The sequence below is a fragment of the Mustelus asterias genome, chromosome 18, assembly GCF_964213995.1.
Source record: "Mustelus asterias chromosome 18, sMusAst1.hap1.1, whole genome shotgun sequence".
Lineage (NCBI taxonomy): Eukaryota > Metazoa > Chordata > Chondrichthyes > Carcharhiniformes > Triakidae > Mustelus > Mustelus asterias.
This window is the reverse complement of record NC_135818.1, coordinates 31,570,719-31,582,815: the sequence shown is the minus strand read 5'-3', so window position 1 is coordinate 31,582,815 and position 12,097 is coordinate 31,570,719. Positions and strand designations below refer to the sequence as shown.

Sequence of the window (12,097 nt, the reverse complement as noted above, 5' to 3'; positions counted from 1 at the left end):
ATCTTCCTCCTATTTGTCACTTTAGGGGTTCTTCCGTCACCCACAATACAGTCAAGGTGACTAAGTTGACTTCTCCCAGAATCCTCCTCTGCCGCATCATTTTCCACCTGTTTGTCACTGCACGGGTTCTTTGGCTACCCACAGTACAGTCAAGGTGACTGAGTCGACTTCTTCCAGAATCCTCCTCTGCTGGTTCCTGTGCTGTACTTTTCTTTGTTCTTTATTCTTTGAATCTTCTCCCAACTGGCGCCCTCTCTTGGATTTCTTCCTCAAGGATCTATCTCCAGGGTTTCAAACTTTCCTTCCGATGTTCCTCTGCCCTGAATCACCACATGCAATTCGGCTTCACTTTTCAGATACTCTTTGAAATGCCCAGCTGTGCAACAGAACATCACTACTTCACAAGCCCATAGGAAGGATGTTTCCAAAGATATGCGGGTTAGGTGGATTGGCCATGCTAAATTGCCCCTTAATGTCCTCAGATGTGTAGATTAAAGGGATTAGCAGGATAAATAGGTGGGGTCATGTGGATAGGGCCTGGGTGGGATTGTTGTTGGTTCAGGCTCGATAGGCCGAATGGCCTCCTTCTGCACTGTAGGGATTTTATGATATGCTTATGATTTAAGGAGTCACCAACCTTCGGATTTCCTTGGACCTCTGGTTTCTTGCAAGCCCACATTATTCCAGGTTTGCAACGCGCACCCCTGTTTTTTTTAAATTGGAGCTTCTGCTCTTCATTCTTAACTTCACTTCATAGGACCTTTTCCTAGATTCCTGTTCTTTGCCATTGACTCTGTGGTCCTCTTTGGAGTGCCTTCTGTCACAGTCACTGGTTGTGGGACATTTGTTTTTTTCCCCCCCATTTCTGACCTGCTCTCTGGAGTTCCCCCTTCATGCCTGATCCAGCAGATTGTGAGAAAAAACTGTTTCCAACTGGGTCATCTTCTTTGAACTGAAGTAACTTTATTTTGCTGTTGCTGTGGGTCCCTGGTTGCTAGGCAACCACAGGGTCTTCCTACTTTAAACGTCAGAATCATAGAATCCCTACAGTGTAGAAGGCGGCCATTGGCCTATCGAGTCTGCAACGACCACAATCCCACCCAGGCCATATTCCCGTAACTCCACATATTTACCCTGTTAATCTCCTGACACTTGGGTCAATTTAGCATGGCTAATCAACCTAACCTGCACATCTTTGGACTGTGGGAGGAAACCGGAGCACCTGGGAGGGAACGCAAGCAGACACGGGGAGAATGTGCAAACTCAACACAGTGATCCAAGGCCGGAATTGAACCCGGGTCTCTGGCGCTGTGAGGCAGCAGTGCTAACAATTGTGCCACCATGCTGCCCTGAATACCACATTAAAATGCATGCATCTTTTCAAGGAAAACTAAGTTTTAAGTTTATTTATTAGTGTCACAAGTCGGCTTACATTAACACTGCAATGAAGTTACTGTTCACCTGGAGGTGAACAGTAACTAACTTCATTGCAGTGTTAATGCTGTGAGGCAGATGTGCTCACCACAGTGCCACCACGCCACCTCAAGATTCCTTAAGCAAATACAGAAATACAAACTAAACTTAAAACTTGATGTTATAGCTTAATCCTAACAACCCACAAATACAAATATTACCGAGAACTATTTTTATTTCCCAACAGTACAACAGGAATTGAATAAAACAAAAAATCAATATTTAAAAATACGCTCAAATGGATATTGTAGTTGTACTATTCCCAGTAATAGTGACCACGAAAAATTTGTTGATTCCATAAATACCCTTCTGGTTCACTAATAGTCTTGAGGGAAGGAAATTTGCTGCCCTTACCTGGTCGAACCTATTTTTATCCCAGCCCCACAGCAATGACTCTTAACTTACTTCTGAAATGGCCCAGCAAACCACCAAGTATAAAAAGAATGAACTTCCTTCCTAACAGCACCGTGGGCGTGCTCGTGCCATAGGGACTGCAGCAGTTCAATATGGCTGACCATTACTTTGAAGGGCAATCAAGATGGACAATAAATGTTAGCCTCACCAGCATTGCCCACATCCTGTGAACAAATAAAAACATATAAAAATGGTTTCAACTTACCAAACAATAGTAATGAAGAGTTATCCCATTTTCGTAGGTTTTCTTCTCACCATATTTTTCAGGGCAGTCGTCATTCCGTCGACAAAGTAGACAAGCTACAGGAACAAACAGAATGTCTTGAACAAAAATGTGAGTAACTACTTTTGCAATCTGACTAACTAGGCCCAAAGACTTGGGCACCTGCTCTGCAAAATCATAAAGATGCCAAAGACTGATCAGGTGCAATAATAACATCCATTTGGAAGAATTCTTTTTCTGACTCTTACGAGAGCAGTAATCTTTCTGCCAGGACCAGACTTGAATCATTTTAATTCAGGACAGCTTCACTTCCAATGAAGGAAGATCTAAGGGAAAGCAGTATTAGAAAAAATATATTCCAAACCATGTGTAACGTTCACTAAAATATGCTGGAGCTCTTGCAGTTCAGAAACCTATAAGCAACTAGGAAACCTGTTACTTTTTTTTTACCATGAAAAAATGTATGTCATCAGAACCAAGACTGCCCATTCCAGTCTATAGGTATACTTGTAAAGACAGTGGGACACATACATTCAACTCTCATATGCAAGTGTCTCTTTGATATACATTCAACTCTAATATGGAAGTGTCTCTATGGCAAGAGAAGCAAGATGTACTTCCTAGTGGCGAGCTCAAAGGAATCAAGAATTTCATAGAATCCCTTTGGGCCCATCAAGCCTGCAGCAACTCTGAGTACCTTACCTCTGATGTGGAGATGCCGGCGTTGGACTGGGGTAAACACAGTAAGAAGTTTAACAACACCAGGTTAAAGTCCAACAGGTTTATTTGGTAGCAAAAGCCACACAAGCTTTCGGAGCCCGAAGCCCCTTCTTCAGGTGAGAATTCCCACTCACCTGAAGAAGGGGCTTAGAGCTCCGAAAGCTTGTGTGGCTTTTGCTACCAGGACTTTAACCTGGTGTTGTTAAACTTCTTACTACCTTACCTCTGTCCAATCCTGTAATCCCCTTCGCTAATCCATCTAACCTGTGGACTGTGGGACGGAATCAGAGCACCCGGCAGAAACCGAGTGAAACCCAAAAGTGAATGTGCAAACACAGTCACCCAAGACTAATCGAACCCGGGTCCCTAGAACTGTGAGGCAGCAGTACTAACCACTGTGCCACCATGCCACCCCCAAGCAGGTGCATGCCCAGTGTGACTGCACTGAGTTTCCAGCTCAGATGGGTACCTGAATCCTTTCCCACAGTCACCACATTTCCATGTTATCGCCCCTCTGAGTACGCTCGTGCTTAGACAGGCCAGATGATTGGCTGAAGTCTTGTCCATACACACATGTGTACGGTTCCTCCTCACTGTGAACGGTGCTTTTTCTTTCCATGTTTAAAATCCAATGATATTCCAGTTATGAGCAATTGACAACTGTTATGAAGGGGAAAGATGATCTTTTCTCTGAGAACTAACATTCAACCACTCAAAGAGAAGTACCTCCCTTCATAATCTGTTAAAGTGTGTGAGAAGGGTAACATCTGTGCTTCAGCAACCTTGTGGTCAAATTAAAATAACTCCCTCAGACTCTTTCTGGGAAAAAAACAAGTAACACTTCTAACCAACAGTAAACAGGTTAACTAAATTAACAAACCAAATAAAACACTATTCTAATAAAATTCTGTTTAGGTAAATATAATTCCCACTTATTAACGAACAAAATACAATTTGTAGTCACAATCAAAATGCAACCAGGTGATTTCCTTCCGGAATCTTCTATCTCCTTTATCTTCACTATCTTCTATTGATACCTTTGCAATTGAGATGAGGCTTTCTTTTAAGACATAAATGTGGCTATTACGCTGCTAGAGACAGTTGCTGTCTGTGTCTCTCTCAAGCTGTGATCTGTGGCAGTTGCTGGCAGGCGGTCTTCTGGCTCTGGAGATGGGAGCTGTGGCTATTATACCCCTGATGGCATACCAAAAATCTCCACAATGGAGATTGGTCTCTGATGCATTGTTTGTAACGTAAACGTTAAAATGTTGTAAGGCCATTATTAACTCAATAACTTGTTTTCATTTGTGGAATATTTTGTCTGGTGGATATTGAGTTTTTTCATAAAATAACCAATTGGCCTTTCAATTCCACAATCACCCTCCTGTAACACAGCTCCAACACCTACATCACTGGCATCGATGGCAACTTTAAAGGGCTTCAAAAAGTTTGGTGTGGCTAAAACAGGTGTGGTGTTTAACACTGCTTTCAAATTCTCAAATGCTTCCTGGCGCTGTTCTGTCCACCGAAATTTCACGTTCTTTTTTTAACAAGTCCGTCAACAGTGCCACTACGCTACTGAAGTTTGGTATGAAATTTTCCGTAGAATCCGCTCAATCCCAAAAATCATAGCACTTCCTTCTTCAATGATGGTCTTAGAAATTCCTTGATGGCCTCCGTCTGTACCCAATGTTGTGTCCTAAGAATGTCACTTCCGCCTTTGCAAATTCTGTTTTTGCCAGGTTTATGACCAACCTTGCCTTCCGTAGTCTCTTAGAAAGCTCTGCCAAGTGCTCCATGTGATCTTTCCATGAATGACTCAAGTCATCCATGTTGACAGCACAATTAGTCAATTCTGCAACAACTCTGTTCCATAAGCCTTTGAAAAGTAGTTGATGTATTTTTCATCCCAAAGGGCATTGCTTTAAATTGATATAGCCCATTCTGGGTGACAAAGGCAGAAACATCTTTTGCTCTCTCTGACAAAGGCCAGTCACCGTGAAGTAACTTTGTGATGCAAGTGGATTGTCCGACTTTTTCCACACAATCTGCCAGTCTGTGTACGGCATGCACCTGCTTCTCTTCAGTACAAAAGAACTATATTTTCTAACAAAAACATGAAATTTTACAACTCTTAGCATTTTAAATTTTTCTTAAAATAATTTTTCAAACACTAACTTCAAAATTCAACTCAGATCCAGATGTGATGTTCGATTTCAGTTTCCTGACTGCAAAACCTGCCCTCCCAATACTAATTGCACATTCGAGGGAGTCTTATCTCTCCACAATTAACCATGCTTTTCATATTCAATGTAAAAATCAGTCGAGATCAAAATTCTGCAAATAAATCTTAAACAGTAAAATGTGTTAATACAGGAATTGAGTGAACATTAGAGCTTCCTAAAGTTTCAAAAATTATTAAGCACATAGCATGAATTTTACACACTTGGAAAGAGCCAACATTCAATTCCTCGTTTTTGCGAAGTGAATTGATATAAACTGCAATTGCAGTAAAGTCACTATTGTTGGCCTCATTGCCTCTGGGTTAATAGAGGCAAAATCAGCATGCATCTTGCTCCTTTGCACCATCCAGTGATACTACTGGAGGTAATGGTTCCTGGACATCAGGTTTAAGAGTGTTGCACCCCAATGCTAAACATTGGAGTAAAACAGATGGGGCAAAGTGTAGGGCCCACATTCAGGTGAAAAGTAAAGTTTATTTCTTAGTCACAAGTAGGCTTACATTCACACTGCAATGAAGTTACTATGAAAATCCCCCAATCGCCACATTCCAGCGTCTGTTTGGGTGCACTGAGGGAGAATTTCGCATGGCCAATTCACTGAACCTGCACATCTTTTGGACTGTGGGAGGAAACTGGAGCACCCGGAGGAAACCCACGCAGACATAAGGAGAACGTGCAATCCCAACACAGACAGTGACCCAAGCCAGGAATCGAACCCGGGTCCCTGGCGCTATGAGGCAGCAGTGCTAACCACTGTGCCACCCCAGGGTGATTGGTTGGCACGAGACCACCGATCATCGAATGACTTGGCAATGTGTTACACATGAAAGCAATAATTCAGCTGTGGGCAATATCTTTGCATTCTTTAAAATTGACTCTCAGAATATGCATTTGAGTTAAATTGAAAAAATAATTTTGTAAGGAAAGAAATGATGATTGTACATAATTTATAGAAGCAACCAAGCTGCCACAATTTTGCTCATCAACTGGCAATTAACCCAAATGATGCACCCAAGATGAAATGTCACCTTATCACATTGAACAATCTCTTGCATGCCATCTTTCAGATGAATAACTCAAATTGAAGCCAGCAGATAAAATATCAAAAGTACTCACAAGGATTTTGTCTCTGCTCCAGCTTCACATTTGGAGCAAAGTTAATTGCAGTGCCTGACTTGGGCAACTTCCTAGATAAAAGCACATGAAAACATTAATGTGCAAGCAGAAGACAGATTGTCCAACTATTCTTGGAATTAGAACACTAGAAACATAGAAACTTGGAACAGGCTATTCAGCCTTTAGAGCCTGCTCCACTATTCAATATGATTATGCCTGATCCTTAATCTCAATACCATATTCCTGGTTTCTCCCCATACTCCTTGATGCCATTAAAATCTAAAAAGTTTATATCACTTTCTTGAATACAATAGAAACATAACAAGTTTCATTTTGAGTGCCACAGGTGACAAATCAAAACCTCCATCTTGGGTCCAGACTTTGTTTACCTGTCTCAATTCCCTTATGAGGCTTGTTGTGAATTTTGTTGATAATACTCCTGTGAAGCACCCCTAGGGTATTTTGCTCCACTGAACGCAAATGGTTAGTGTTGCTCATGTTCCAAACGCCCAAGTTCAATGTCACATACTAGATTTATTCATTACAACTACTTAATTCACCTGAGGGGCTGGATAGACAAGCATGCTTATGAAAGTAACCCCCTTTAAGAAAGCAATAAGAGCAAAAAAAAAAGGGGGCGTGAAAAAGAACTTGAAAACCAACAGGGAAAGAGTAGGGCCCATTAGAGACCAACGGGGCAATGCGTGTGTGAAGCTGAACGACATTGTAAGGGTGTTTAATTTGATTTGGAGAATCAAAGATGGCGCTGGTGTGAGAGGAAGCATGATCCACAGGTGGCAAGATCCTTCTTGAAATCCGGCTGTTTGTTGAGGTCTGGAGAGAGGTTAATGTACATCAAGCAAGCTTTAAACATACCTGAAGTGCAGTTGCCAAGAGAGAACTTCGGAAGTCTAGCTGGAAACGGTTATTTTTAAGATTCCCTCCTGTCGGTTGGAATTTACTGTGCGCGCTCAGCGGGGGAGGAGCTGTGGATTTCAGCTGTCTGCAAACACTTCTTTTTTCACCCAAGAAAGGGTGAATTAACATAGAACATAGAAAAAATACAGCACAAACAGGCCCTTCGGCCCACAAGTTTCGCAGGTCATGTCCCTACCTACCTCGGCTTATATATATAGGCTTACCTATAACTCTCAATCCTATTAAGTCCCATGTACTCATCCAGAAGTCTCTTAAAAGACCCTATCGAGTTTGCCTCCACCACCACTGACAGCAGCCGATTCCACTCACCTACCACCCTCTGAATGAAAAACTTACCCCTGACATCTCCTCTGTACCTACTCCCCAGCACCTTAAACCTGTGTCCTCTCGTAGCAGCCATTTCAGCCCTGGAAAAAGGCCTCCGAGAATCCACCCAATCTATACCTCTCAACATCTTGTACACCTCCATCAGGTCACCTCTCATCCTTCATCTCTCCAAGGAGAAAAGACCGAGCTCCCTCAGCCTATCCTCATAAGGCATGCCACTCAATCCAGGCAACATCCTTGTAAATCTCCTCTGCATCCTTTCAATCATTTCCACATCCCTCCTGTAATGAGGCGACCAGAACTGAGCACAGTACTCCAAGTGGGGTCTGATGAGGGCCTTATATAGCTGCATCATTATCTCCCGACTCCTAAACTCAATCCCTCAATTGATGAAGGCCAGCACACAATACGCCTTCTTAACCACCTCCTCTACCTGCCGATTTAAGAGTCCTATGGACCCGGACCCCAAGGTCCTTCTGATCCTCTACACTGCTAAGAGTCTTACCCTTGATATTATACTCCTTCATCCCATTTCACCTGCCAAAATGGACCACTACACATTTATCTGGGTTGAAGTCCTTCTGCCACTTCTCCGCCCGGTCTTGCATCCTATCTATGTCACGCTGCAGCTTCTGACATCCCTCCAACCTATCCACAACCCCACCAACCTTTGTGTCGTCGGCAAACTTGCCAACCCATCCCTCCACTTCCTCATCCAGGTCATTTATGAAAATGACAAACAGCAAGGGTCCCAGAACAGATCCCTGGGGCACTCCACTTGTGACCGACCTCTAATCAGAAAAAGACCCATCTACAACCACTCTCTTCCTTCTGCAGGCAAGCCAGTTCTGAATCCACAAGGCAACAGCCCCTTGGATCCCATGCCCTCTCACTTTCTCGAGAAGTCTTGCATGGGGGACCTTATCGAACTCCTTGCTGAAGTATTAAAGTGGGAAGCAGGAGCCAGTGAGGTCCTGCAAATTGCAAGCTGTTATTTCTACTTTTGGATTGCTTTTTTTGCAGCGAGAGTTCAATGAGGGGCATGTTGGGACTTGCAGTTCAGCCTGGAACCATCTTGTAGTTTTTTCACTCAATCAAGTGTGAACTGATTTGAAGTGAAAGGCAGCCCAGGGAAGAACTCCTGTATCATTAAAACTGCAACTGTCAGATCAACCTGGGTACAACCTGTGCTGTTTCTTTTTTCACCCAGCCAAGAGTGAATTAAAGTGAGGGAGAAGAGTTGTAACTTGCAGCTCAGCTGGGAACCCTTTGCTGATTCTGTTTGCCCAATTAAGGGTGAAGGTGAAACGTAATCCATGTAAAAACGCTGGTAGATTGAACAGCAAGACAGCTTGATACATGGACCAAGAAATATCGCTCCAGGCTGGAGGAAATGGGTAAGCCCACAGGCGCTGGCAAAATGGCAGGAGGCAAACCAAAATCAAAGAGTGGGACCACAGGGGCAGAGGGTTGGGTCCCCACACGCTCTCCTGGATGGATCCCTGAACAGAGCATCAGAAGCTATTATGGAGGCCATGAAACGATTGCCAGTAAGTTAGACCAGTGGGCCACTGAGTTGCAGGCCAAGATAGAAGAGCTGAGAGGGAGCTCGGATCATCTGTTAAATCTCTCCAACGTGTCATTGTGAACCTCTTGAGGACTCGGAGGCATTTAGTGGAAACACTATCTCTGAGCTGAAGACCCAAGCATTGTGCTTGGGTGGTGTTCGGGGCTGTCTTGTGAGTGCGGCTGATGAATCTGGCATTGACACGCTTCCTGATGGCTTGGGCATACATGTCGAGTCGAGGGCAGCGGCCTTCCAGAGGAGTCCAAGTCGACTCTTTCCTCTTCAGTTGCTGCATCGCGGATCTCTGTCGGCTGTTCCGGTTCATTGGCTGTCTCATTGGATTCGCTGTTGGCCTCTTGGGGTTTGTGGAAGAATTCCCGCAGCCTATTTTTTTTCCACTTGTCCGCCGAACATAGTCACGTATAGATTACTTTTTGGTAGATAATAAGTTGCTCCTGGCTGTGCGCTCATGCTCTTACGAAAATATTGTGATCTCGGACCATGCATTCTTGACAATCGACTTGGTAGTGGGGAGGAGGGTGGGCCCCCATACACCTTGGCGATTTAATACTTGTCTGCTCTCTGACGATGAATGTTAGATTTCTGTAAACCCAGATCAATGATTTCTTTGAGTTTAATGATGCTCTGGAAGTCTCGGCACCTACCTTATGGGAGACATCGAAGGCTTATTTAAGGGGCCAGATCATATCTTATTCAGCGCACAAGGCGAAGCAGAGAGGTAGGAGGTTATCGGAATTGCTGGTGCTTTTCGCCCAAGTTGATGCCGCATATGCTGCCATCCCCAGGAGTATATAAGGAACATTTACTACTGCAAGCAGAGTTTGAGACCTTGTCCTCACCTCAAGCGGAAGAGATGCTGTTCAAATCTAAGTATACACACTATGAGCGTGGGGACAAGGCATGTCCTTGTTCTCCGCCAAAAGTCTAATACCACAAATGCAGGCTCCGAATGGGGTCTCTACTGATCCACAGCGAATAAATGAATTATTTAGGGACTTTGACTCAACCCTCTATAGCTCGGAGACTACCACCAATGAGGTGGAATTTCAGGAATTCTTTGGGGCACTAAATCTCCCCCTGGTGGACAGGGGAGAGGCCGCGGCACTGGAGAAACCAATTGACGTTGAAGAAATTTGTTAGGACGGCCAGAACTATGCCAAGTGGGAAATGTCCGGGACCAGATGGGTACCCCATCGAATTCTACAAAAAGATTATGGATCGGTTGGCTCCCCTGCTACTGCACATGATCAATGAATCATATGAGAACCGCTCTCTCCTGTGGACTTTGAGGCAAGCGACAATTTTGCTTATCCTTAAAAATAAGGACCCGCAAATCTGCAGCTCCGATAGACTGATCTCATTGCTGAATGTGGATCTCAAACTGATCGTTAAGATTCTGGCCATTCGCTTGGAGGACATTCTGCCCTCTATCTTGCCTGACCAGACTGGGTTCATTAAAAATAGACATATGTACTTAAATATTCAGCAGCTACTTAACATTATGTATGTACCTGCCACCTCCAAGCTACCAGAGATGTCAATCTCGCTGGACACTGAAAAAGCGTTTGATCAGGTGGAATGGGATTATTTATTTTCTGCTCTCGGGAGGTTCGGGTTCGGCCCAAAACTCATCTCCTGGATCAAAATACTGTACTCCGTCCCTCTAGCCTCGATCTGGACAAACAAAGTGCATTCAGCTTTTTTCCTTGTGTCCCAGGGCACTAGGCAAGAATGCCCCCTCTGCCCCATTATTTGCCATTGCTATTGAATCTCTTGCTGCGGCTTCTCGCAACAGCAAACGAGTGGTGGGGGTTGGTCAGGAGGGAATCGAGTGGAGAGTATTGATATATGCAGACGATCTACTATTGTATGTCAGCGACTCGTCCAACTCGATTCCCTAAGTCTTATCTATACTAGAGAGGTTTGGTCGTATTTCGGGGTACAAACTTAACTTGAACAAGAGCTCCTTCCTTTGAATGCAGCGGCTCGTAGCCTCCCGCTCTACACCCTGCCTTTCAAGATTGTCACTAGGCAGTTTACTTACTTGGGAATGCAAGTGACTCGCAAATTTAGTGGGGTTTTTGGAGCTAACTTTGCTCCACTCATGGGGTGGACAGGACAGGACCTCATTTCAGCATCAGGAATTCTAGGTGTACAGAGCAGAAACTTGCCAGTGTTGCAATGTCTAGGCACAAAGACGTGTTTATTAGAAGGCAGACCCCACCTCCCCTAGCCTTGTCTGAGGCCACTGTATGGTCTATTTGGTGGATTGAGAAACCCTCTGGTTGCAGGACACAGTCTGGTGAAGCAGAAGTGAGCCATGTCTCCATGAAACAGAGTACACAGCAGTGTCTCAGTTCCCTTTGAAAAATGAGTCTGCCTGTTCTGTATTCTGTCTGAATACTTCTCAATGATCTTCACTCAGGAGGAGGAGTAGGTACAGAATTCAGGAAAAGGGACTTTGAGGACCTTGAGCAGTTTGACATAGAAAGTGAGAAGGAGACAGCTTTAACAGGCTTTAAAATGGGCAAATTGCAAGGCCCGAATGAATTGCATCCAAGGCTGCTGTGGAAGGTGAGGTCGGAAATTTTTAGTTCCTTTCTGGCCGTGGGGAAGTACCAGAAAACTGGAGGATGGCTAATGTGGTTTCACTTTTCAGGAATTGCGTGCAGTATTTGTGGGGCACTTGGCACCAAGATTGCAGAGAGTTTCCAGTTTTACAAGCGGGACCAGATGGAGGACGAGACTACTACCAATTCGTGGTCTCCCTCAAAAGCCTCGTGGAGCATTGTGACTTTGGGGTTTTCTGGCAGGATGCGCTACTGGATTGGCTTGTACGTATCCAGCAAAGACTACTGGTGGAGCCACAGTTGGAATTTAAGGCAGCATTTCAGATTGCGGTTTCTATGGAATGGGCTGCCACAGAGGCAGCACATTAGGCGCTAGTGCAAGGGTGCACAAGATGGAAGAGACGCCAAAGAGTCAGTGAGGGCCTGAGGAATTGTGGCCGAAGGGGTCACACGGAGTCCAGTTGTTGGACAAAGGGAGCTCAGT

General features: G+C 44.4%; 1 protein-coding gene across 6 annotated transcripts in view; it reads right to left on the bottom strand.

The window, feature by feature from the left end:
* g2e3 (G2/M-phase specific E3 ubiquitin protein ligase) overlaps nt 1–12,097 on the bottom strand; it is a 328,981-nt gene that overhangs the window by 296,155 nt on the left and 20,729 nt on the right. For 3 of the 6 annotated variants that reach the window (XM_078233704.1, XM_078233706.1, XM_078233707.1), the window contains exons 2-3: nt 6,190–6,260; nt 2,093–2,187 (exon numbers count right to left, since the gene is read on the bottom strand). In XM_078233704.1, coding sequence (XP_078089830.1) covers nt 2,093–2,187; nt 6,190–6,260 — 166 coding nt within the window. Of the gene's footprint in view, nt 1–2,092; nt 2,209–6,189; nt 6,261–12,097 lie in introns of those variants that run through there. The other 3 variants (XM_078233703.1, XM_078233705.1, XM_078233708.1) reach the window with 2 other exon arrangements.